Source organism: Ranitomeya imitator, chromosome 6 (genome assembly GCF_032444005.1).
Source record: "Ranitomeya imitator isolate aRanImi1 chromosome 6, aRanImi1.pri, whole genome shotgun sequence".
Taxonomy (NCBI): domain Eukaryota; kingdom Metazoa; phylum Chordata; class Amphibia; order Anura; family Dendrobatidae; genus Ranitomeya; species Ranitomeya imitator.
In genome coordinates this window covers 92,599,545-92,610,350 of record NC_091287.1, presented here as the reverse complement: position 1 = coordinate 92,610,350, position 10,806 = coordinate 92,599,545, and the positions used below count along the sequence as shown (strand labels likewise).

The 10,806-nt window shown below is 40.9% G+C and overlaps 1 protein-coding gene across 1 annotated transcript in view; it reads right to left on the bottom strand.

Annotated features, from left to right (window-relative positions):
- Positions 1–6,540: 6,540 nt before the first annotated feature.
- Positions 6,541–10,806, bottom strand: part of TAX1BP1 (Tax1 binding protein 1) — a 152,095-nt gene continuing 147,829 nt past the window's right edge. Inside the window, exons 17-18 of the mRNA XM_069729916.1 lie at positions 10,511–10,596; positions 6,541–8,247 (exon numbers count right to left, since the gene is read on the bottom strand). Coding sequence (XP_069586017.1) covers positions 8,043–8,247; positions 10,511–10,596 — 291 coding nt within the window. The 3' untranslated portion in view covers positions 6,541–8,042. The remainder of the gene's footprint in view (positions 8,248–10,510; positions 10,597–10,806) is intronic.

Below are 10,806 nucleotides of genomic sequence, written 5' to 3'. Positions count from 1 at the left end.
AAGAGGACGTGATCATCAGAAGATGGGAGGCCCTGGACCGGACCGAGACGCCCATCGGACCGCACCGGGACGGCCCCTGGGTGAGCATAATGTAACCTCTTTTTCTCATCTTTCAGGATACATCGGGGGCATTCCAGAATGCTGTAGCTAAGCCCCTGATGCTGGTGGGCTTAGCTCATCTTCGATTTTGGGGGTGACAAGTTCCCTTTAAAATAAACTCTGGAGGCAGATTTTCAGGGAGATCTGTGTCTGGCCCTTAATTCTTAGCAGCTCAGAAAAATGTGTATTTCTCTGGAATAAGACATCAGATCGCAGATATCAAGGTACCAGTTTAGTCACCTTTCTATGACCTGCATGTCCATGTAGACAAGTTAGGAGGGTTTATCCTTCTCACAGCTTCACTTAAGGCCCCTTCACATTAAGTGACGCTGCAGCGATACCGACAACGATCCGGATCGCTGCGTCGCTGTTTGGTCGCTGGAGAGCTGTCACACAGACAGCTCTCCAGCGACCAACGATCCCGAGGTCCCCGGGTAACCAGGGTAAACATCGGGTTACTAAGCGCAGGGCCGCGCTTAGTTACCCGATGTTTACCCTGGTTACCAGCGTAAAAGTAAAAAAAAAACAAACACTACATACTTACCTACCGCTGTCTGTCCCCGGCGCTGTGCTCTGCACTCCTCCTGTACTGACTGTGAGCACAGCGGCCGGAAAGCAGAGCGGTGACGTCACCGCTCTACTTTCCGGCTGACCGACGCTCACAGCCAGTACAGGAGGAGTGTAGAGCACAGCGCCGGAGACAGACAGCGGTAGGTAAGTATGTAGTGTTTTTTTTTTTTTACTTTTACGCTGGTAACCAGGGTAAACATCGGGTTACTAAGCGCGGCCCTGCGCTTAGTTACCCGATATTTACCCTGGTTACCAGTGAAGACATCGCTGGATCGGTGTCACACACGCCGATCCAGTGATGTCCACGGGAGATCCAGCGACAAAATAAAGTTCTGGACTTTGTTCAGCGACCAACGATCTCCCAGCAGGGGCCTGATCGTTGGTCGCTGTCACACATAACGATTTCCTTAACGATATCGTTATGTGTGAAGGTACCTTTAGGGTATGTGCACACAATGCGGATTTTGCTGCGGATCCGCAGCAGTTTCCCATGAATTTACAGTTCACATGCTGCGGTTTACATTCTGCATGTCACTTCTTTCTGCGGATTCTGCAGCGGTTTTACAACTGCTCCAATAGAAATCCGCAGTTGTAAAACCGCAGTGAAATCCGCAGCTGTTTTCCACTGCAGATTTATCAAATCCGCTGCAGAAAAATCTGCAGTGCACCTAGAATACGTGTGCACATAGCCTAAAGTGGTTTTCCAGTCTTCTAAAATAGCCATGTATGAACCTAAAAAAAACCCTCAACATTTCTATTACACAAAAGGTTTTTATAGTCACATGTTGGCTTATCACATCTGTAAAGACCCCCAAACCTGGTTGTATTTGGACATGTGACAACACCTGCAGGTTACCTGTTAATGCAATTTCCATACAAACAGCAGGATTCAGACAACACCATAGTCTTTTAGAAACCTGGAAATCTTTGAATTTTTCCCTTTTTTAAAAAAAAATGCTCAAAAGTTATTTTAACTTCTCCATGCCTATTAATCGATGAAATTATCAGGCATTTGCTTACCCAAAACCAATTAAAATTAGGAAACTTGCTTAAAAACGCTCTATAATCCCTACTAAAGAAATGAGGGATAGGAAAACGTAAACATTACTTTCATTAATGCTTCCTGTTCACTGCAATGTGAGCTATAGCCACTGTAGAAAATAGCAAATTGGAATAGAATAATATACAGTGGCTTGTGAAAGTATTCATACACCCCCGTGGCTTTTTTTTTTTTGTGTCGTGCCACTTCACAACCTGAAATTTCACTGTTTTTTGTCTGTTTTTATTAGTTCATGTAGAGAACATGCATACAAAATGAACATTTGGATTTCTTTTTATTGTGACGCAAACAAATAGAACAAAATAACTGAAAACTTAAGTGTGCATACCTATTCACACTATAAAGTCATTACTTTGTAGAGCCTCCTTTTCCGGCAATTAAATTTGTAAGTCGTTTTGGATAAGTCTGAGCTTTCTGCCCATTCCTCAAGGCAAAACTGCTCCAGCTTCTTCAAGTTAGATGGTTTCCTCTGGAGAATAGCAAAATTCAAGTCTGAGCACAGATTCACAATTTAATTAAGGTCTGTGCTTTGACAGGCCACTCCAAAACATTTACACGCTTCTCCTTAAACCACTCGAGTGTTGCTTTAGCAGCATGCTTTGAGTCATTGTCTTGAACAGACACTCCAGTGTCTCTGCTTGCGAATTCTGCAGCTCCTTCAGGGTTACCTTTGGTCTGTGCTGCCTCTCTGATTAATGCCCTCCTTGCCCAGGCAGAGAGTTTTTTTTTGGGCAGCACTCTCTTGGCAGGTTTGTTGTGGTACAATGTTCTTTCCATGTGCAGCCTCTGTGGCCTTTTAGAAAAGGTGTGCATGTACTGAGACAATGACACTTAGAATGCACACAGGTGGACTTCCTTTCACTAAAGGCTCATACTCGCGCGAAACTCGGATGAGTCTTGCACGGCAATACCCGGCACTGCACCTGGCACAGAGGAGTGGAGCGTGCGGCTGCATGTATTCCTATGCTGCCGCACGCTACAATCTGAGTGCCGGCAGCAGCGCCGGGTATTAACATGCAAGACTCATCTGAGTGTCGCGAAAGTGAGTATGGGCCCTAAGCATGTGACTTATGAAGGTAGTGGCTTGCACCAGAAATTTTTTAGGGGATACATAGCAAAAGGGATGAATACATACAGTACAGACCAAAAGTTTGGACACACCTTCTCATTTAAAGATATTTCTGTATTTTCATGACTATGAAAATTGTACATTTACACTGAAGGCATCAAAACTATGAATTAACACATGTGGAATTATATACTTAACAAAAAAGTGTGAAACAACTGAAATTATGTCTTATATTCTAGGTTCTTCAAAGTAGCCACCTTTTGCTTTGATGACTGCTTTGCACACTCTTGGCATTCTCTTGATGAGCTTCAAGAGGTAGTCACTGGGAATGGTTTTCACTTCACAGGTGTGCCCTGTCAGGTTTAATAAGTGGGATTTCTTGCCTTATAAATGAGCTTGGGACCATCAATTGTGTTGTGCAGAAGTCTGGTGGATACACAGCTGATAGTCCTACTGAATAGACTGTTAGCTGCTTTTTTCTTGCCATATTACAAATTCTAAGTAAAGAAAAACGAGTAGCCATCATTACTTTAAGAAATGAAGGTCAGTCCGAAAAATTGGGAAAACTTTGAAAGTGTCCCCAAGTGCAGGGGCAAAAACCATCAAGCGCTACAAAGAAACTGGCTCACATGAGGACCGCCCCAGGAAAGGAAAACCAAGAGTCACCTCTGCTTCTGAGGATAAGTTTATCCGAGTCACCAGCCTCAGAAATCGCAGGTTAACAGCAGCTCAGATTAGAGACCAGGTCAATGCCACACAGAGTTCGAGCAGCAGACACATCTCTACAACAACTGTTCACCCTGCTGTTCTGTTCGCATTTGCTATACACTTGTACTGTTCCCGGGTCAATATGACCCGACCTATTAATTCTTGATTTTTAGCTACTCAGTGTTTTATTTGAATACTTTTTTCATTATTATACTGTATGTGAACATGGTTTATCAAACAAATAAAAAATTTAAACTTAATTTATTTTTTGTCATAAAAAGGTTACACAGGCTTTTTACAATTATATTTGTTATTTGTGTGCAGAATGCCAACAATCAAAGAAGCTTTACATTACTTAAACATGACATTTAACTTTTTGAAAACAATATTTATAAATCAACAAATGAAAAATCATAAAAACTTCAACTTTTTACACTGAACACAATAATAAGACATGTCCTTTACACAGATATTTTGAACATCCAGCACATGTCAGATTAGTCTTATCGTCACAGGAAGATGGACAGAAGCTACATCTCTTCCTTTTTCTTTGCTGGTAGCTGTGCTGCTGGTAGCTGTGGATGTGGAGTCTTTCTTGAGCATGCTGGACACTTTTTACAATGGCTGTTGCTCCTTCACTTCTGGGGGTCACTTTTCTGCTCTCAATATATGGCCTAATCAGGGATTTGCCCAATTCCTCAAGAAATAATCTTCTTTTATGCAGCTTATTCCGGTTCCAATCGGGGTAGATTTCTCTCCATAAGACAAATGCATTGTATGCACAAACGTCCAGTATGTTATAAAATAAAATCATTGGCCACCGACTGGTTTTGCGTTTGCATGTATGTTGATATTGCTTGGTCTAAAGTATCAACTGCTCCCTTTGTGGCATTATAATCCAAAATAACGTCAGGCTTTCTGTCTTCTCTATCACTTACGGCATTGTCATGGTGCATTGTGCTCATTAGAATTACCTAAGTTTGGAAAAGAAAAGAATAGTTGTAAAGATATGTATTCACAGCGTCAGTCAATAGACATTTTAGAAACATATTTATCCAAGTTTTGAAAAAAAAAAATACCTGTAAAGATGTGTATTCACAGCTCAGTGCTCTCTCGCTCACAGATTCCAGTGTCTCTTTCACAGAACTTAGCTTCAGGGTGTAAGTCAAATGACTGGTGTCCAATTTATAAGACAACAATGTCTTCTCTCACAAACTGAAAATGCATTTGACTAAATAAATACTTGATTACTGATGACAGTGAAACCCCCAGCCTTTGAATGATACTCAACCAGTCTCCTCTCTCACAAACAGCAAATGGATAATACTAGAAAATTACTTGTTTACTGATAAGAACAGTGAAACCACCACCATTTTGAGATGAAGTACACATAAAAAAACATAATTTTTGCAGTCAGAAATAATCAGAGACCTATAGAACAGTATAAAATGCTATCGGGTCATGTTGACCCGAACAGTACAAGTGTAACAATCAGCGTGTAGCAAAAAGTACACACACACACAAAAAATATATATATATATAATAATAATTATATATATAATTATCTCTATCTCCACAAATGAGAAGTCAAGATACCACTAGTTTCAAATCCTCATATAAAAAAAATCTACAGGGTCTCAAAAATCATTTCGGGTCATATTGACCCGAACAGTACAGCAGGGTTACGAGGAGACACTGTGCAGCAGGCCTTCAAGGTAAAATAACTGCTAGGAAACCACTGCTAAGGACAGGCAACAAGCAGAAGAGACTTGTTTGGGCTAAAGAACACAAGGAATGGACATTAGAACAGTGGAAATCTGTGCTTTGGTCTGATGAATCCAAATTTGAGATCTTTGGTTCCAACCACCTTGTCTTTGAGCGATGCAGAAAAGGTGAACGGATGGACTCTACATGCCTGGTTCCCACCGTGAAGCATGGAGGAGGAGGTGTGATGGTGTGGGGGTACTTTGCTGGTGACACTGTTGGGGATTTATTCAAAATTGAAGGCATACTGAACCAGCATGGCTACCAATGCATCTTGCAGCGGCATGCTATTCCATCCGGTTTGTTGGACCATCATTTATTTTTCAACAGGACAATGACCCCAAACACACCTCCAGGCTGTGTAAGGGCTATTTGACCAAAAAGGAGAGTGATGGGGTGCTACGCCAGATGACCTGGCCTCCACAGTCACCAGACCTGAACCCAATCGAGATGGTTTGGGGTGAGCTGGACCACAGAACGAAGGCAAAAGGGCCAACAAGTGCTAAGCATCTCTGGGAACTCCTTCAAGATTGTTGGAAGACCATTCTCGGTGACTACCTCTTGAAGCTCATCAAGAGAATGCCAAGAGTGTGCAAAGCAGTCATCAAAGCAAAAGGTGGCTACTCTGAAGAACCTAGAATACAAGATATAATTTCAGTTGTTTCACACTTTTTTGTTAAGTATATAATTCCACATGTGCTATTTCATAGTTTTGATGCCTTCAGTGTAAATGTACAATTTTCATAGTCATGAAAATACAGAAAAATCTTTAAATGAGGTGTCCAAACTTTGTCTGTACTGTATGCACATGCCAATTTTTAGTTGTTTGATCACATAAATTGATTTTATGCCTATTTTTTTCTCACGTCACCAACTTCGCGTATTAAGTGCTGATGCATCGCACGCAAATCGGATTACAAAAATATTTAAACACGGGTTGTAATGTAACAAAATAAGTAAAAAGCCGAGAGGGAGGGGTAGAGTACTTACGCAAAAAAAAAAAAGTATGACACTACTTTACTAGAACTTTTACTTTCTGCTTTGTTCGTATTGTCTGCATTTTCCCTCCCCATCAGGAACATAAGACAAGATAAGATGTGTTGGCACCCTGTATGTCATGGCAATGCATTCTCCCCAAGTAACTTGAAGGCCCCTATAACAAGGCACGAAGTGGTTTTTTTTTTCTCTTTTCTTGCAGATTTTCACACAATGCATAAGGAAAAAAAAGGTCTTCAGATTTATGGAAAGACACAAGAATGACAATATAATCTTATTGAAGGATTAGATTTTAGTTTATTTAGAATCAGATTAGAGAAAATAGGTCAGAACAACTTACAACTTTGATAATTTATTCTTTTTAATGAGGAAAAACAAAAATACAATTGTGAGGATTCAGCATTTATACGTGCACTTTAATGAGGTGCTTTTAGAGACTATATACATTAGAAGGCGTATAGATGACAGACATCCTATGACCAATAATGTATAATAGCATATTGTGTGCAACAAATGCAATCAATCTAGTAATCGGGATTATTTTCACATTTACAGAAGACGTTTATAAAATGGAGTACACGTGATCGTTGCCAGGTCAGAGACCTACTTTTATTTCACAATGTCCTCTTGGTACATGAAAGCTAAAAGCCAATCGGTTGTGAGCAACACAACCTTTTTTTTTTGCAGTGATTTCTTTAAAGTGCCCCTCATAATGAGCATGTAGTGCACCGAAGTGTGACCTGGCCACTATCTAGTCAGCGGTGAAAGTGAACCTGTCACAAACTACATATACTAATGGTGGCCATACACAGGAGATAGCTGTTGGCCAAACATATGGAGCTCTCTCTCGACTCGCTCACATACATGACCACTTGGCTGTTATGAGTGTTCATGTGGAAAGTGGAGAAAGCCGCCGCTAGACACATCTGGCAAAAGCTGGATACCCTGAAAGCAAAGTTTCAAGCATTGACTTTCAAAGTGCCTGACCCTTCTCTCTCCTTACCTCTTGTATCAGAGGAGTCAGGAGGCCTCCATACACAGACAGTGGGTTGAGATGACTTTGTGCATGAGGGCGTTAAAGTGTAGCCATTTTGATAGTATGCTCATGTAGGTAAAGGGGGAAGCTTCCCAGTGAGTCCACAATGATGTGGCCTACACATGGGAGTCTTGCATGCAATATTATGAAGCTGTGCAATCTTCTTGGGTGGCTGTGTGCTAGAAAAAAGAGCAGTCATATTATTCTGTATTAGCCACGGGGACACCGTTAATTTTGTATACGCAACTACCTGTACTCAAATAGTGGTCACAAATACAGGAGTGTCCTACTAGGACAAGCAAGAAGAGGATAAATCAGAACATACATGTTTGCCATATTAATTGAATGTGCCTGCAGTTACCTCGGTGCAGCTAGGCTTTAGGGATGTTAACCAATATTACATGGGTCGTGTGACCAGATAAGTACATAAGTCATGTCAAGCAAACTCCAGAACTACTAAATTACATAGCACAAAATCAAATAGTAGAAGACATGCAGTGACCGACCACCAGGAGCCTTTCGTACATTAAACAGCTAAAATACCAGAATGCAGTCTCTCAGAGGTCTGATACATACAGAGGTGAAACCCCTCTACCAGAAAGTGACATCACAGGGGGTAAACTGTTTATTTCAGCGCTAGTTACATTGCAGTGCATATGTCAGATCTGTTGCAGTAAGCGGCTTCTTCTAGTTTTTAAGGTGAACTCCTCACAGCTACTACACCACAAAGCCGAACTGACTTAGTTCTCGAAATTCAGGACATTCCCATCAAAATGGCTCTGCACATGTCGCTCGAATGCCTGCTGGTCGAACTCCAGGGGCAACTGCTCATTGCACATTGGGCACACTTTCCAGTGACTATCCACATGCTCCTCAAATTGGCTCTGATTGTAGTTGGGTGGAAATACCATGGTGCACAGTGGACATTTCTTCTGTAGTGTGTATCTGAAAAAAAAAAAAAAACACCATCCAAATGGATATTACCACTTTGCACAACGATTATATGTCGGCAGGATTTCAGAGTCATACATTTGTTCTGTAGTACAGCTTGTGAGTGTAGGGACAGACTTCATAGATACGGCACCATCAAATGGTGTACAGTTTATACTCATCCAGATAGTTCTAGATATATACTGCTTCAAATCTGCAAAAATAAGCAGCGTGTGAATGAGACTTTAACAATCTTATTCACTTTGCTGCTAGTCAGAATTGCTTCAGTTTTTGTGACAAAACGGTGTGGGGAAAAAAAATGGAGAAAAACATAGCAAATAATTAACGTGCACATACCCCAAGTCGTAAGCGACTGGGGGATGGTGGTGGTGGTGGGAGTAGTATAAGAAGCGAGTGGAGGAGCCACAGAAGCAGAATACAGGCTCCACAGAGAAAAAACAAGCTAAGCAACTAGTGACTTTGGACAAAGGGGTGGGATTGGGTGTTACAGAATGTTAGATTACATTAGAACTAATGAATATATACAGTGGCATGTAAAAGTTTAGGAACCCCTGGTCAAAATTACTTTTTGCAAACAGTTAAGCAAGTTGAAGATGAAAGGACAGCTAAAAGGCCTGAAATTAAATATTAAACATTTCCTTTTGCATTTTAGGCATGTAAAACAAACATTTTTATCTTTTACATTTTAAAAATGACAAAGGAAAATGAAAATGGTGCAATGCAAAACTTTGGGCTCTCTGCATGGTTAGTGCCTAGTAACACCAACTTTTGAAACAATCACAGCTTGTAAACACTTTTTTGTAGCCAGCCAAGAGTCCAAATTCTTGTTTGAGGGGGTTTTCATCCATTCTTCCTTGGATAATTCTTCCAGTTCTGTGAGGTTCCTGGGTCGTCTTGCATGAACTGCTATTTTGAGGTCTAGCCACAGATTTTCAATGATGTTCAGATCAGGGGACTGTGAGGGCCATTGTAAAAACTTCAGCTTGCACCTCTTGAGGTAGTCTATTGTGGATTTTGACGTGTTTAGGATCATTATCCATTTGTAGAAGCCGTCCTCTTTTCACCTTCACCTTTTTTACTGATGGTGTCATATTTGCATCAAGAATTTGTTGAAATGTCTTTGAATTCATTCCTCCCTCTACCCATGAAATGTGCCACATGCCATTGGCTGCAACACAACCGCAAAGCATAATTTAGCTACCACCATGCTTAATGGTTGGCGAGATGAAATTATGTGCCCTTTTTTCTCCACACATACCTTTGATTATTGTGGCCACAGAGTTCTATTTTAAACTCATTGGTGCACAGGACTTGTTTCCAAAATGCATCAGGCTTGTTTAGATGTTCTTTTGCATACTTCTGACACTGAATTTTATGGGGAGGATGCCAGAGAGGTTTTCTCCTATTGACTTTTCCATGAAGGCCATATTTGTGCAAGTGTCTCTTAACAGTAGAACAAAGTACCACAATTCCAGAGTCTGCTAAATCTTTCTGAAGGTTTTTTGCAGTTATGCGAGGGTTCTGATTTGCCGCTCTAACAATCCTACAAGCAGCCCTCACTGAAATTTTGCTTGGTCTTCAATTACCTTATCTTGACCTCCACTGTTCCCGGAAAGGGAAACTTGAAAACACTTTATACCTTCTTATAGCCTTCTCCTGCTTTGTGCGCCTCCACCATTTTCAGAGTGCTAGCCAGCTGCTTAGAAGAACCCATGGCTGCTGTTTTTTGCACAAGGCTAGAGGAATCTGACAGGTTAAGGTCTGAAACCTTGGTCAAAGTTATCTGAGCACACAAATCTCCAAGGGGCCCAAACTTTTGCATTGGTCTATTTTCCTTATTGTAATTTTTATAATGTAGAAAATGACATATGTCTAAACGTTTTCAAATTTGAAAGGAAAATACTTGTGGCAGTAAATGACAGGTACAGCTCTGCAAAGCACAATCCTGCTTCGTAAATGTAGTTTAGAGGCACAGGCCATAAGAATGTCTATAGGGTGCTGAAGGAAAGCTAAAAAAAAATAAAAAATAAAGGAGGAAGATAAAGGTAACGTGGTTTGGAGGGGGACTCATTACAGGGACAACCAGATTGTTGTCTCTTTATGCAGTGGGCCTTTAATATTTAGCTCTCATTTATGTTAGCCACATGGTTCCGTTGCCAAATGGTGTTGCCTTGTAGCTATTGGGTCCTGGATATAAATACTCTTTCACATTCCATAAACATACTTATAGACTCTTATGTAAAACATTTGAAAATACCTTGGATCAAAGCAAAATCCAGACCGGTCTTGTCCAGGAAAGCTTGGCGGATCTTGGTTCCGTTGAAGAGGCTCATTGTCATTATCCTGCAACGCAAAATATAACAATTAAAGTTGAGTGCATTATACAACTTAGCAAGTAACGTGCCAAAATTAAAGAAGTTGCCTGAAAATAGAGCCCACTTGTTATGTGTTCAGAAAAAGGACCCTCTCGATGATGTCCATCTACCCCAAAATAGCATTTGGAAAAGGATCGGCCTTACAGGACACCGCTTTCTGGATCCACCCACACGGTAA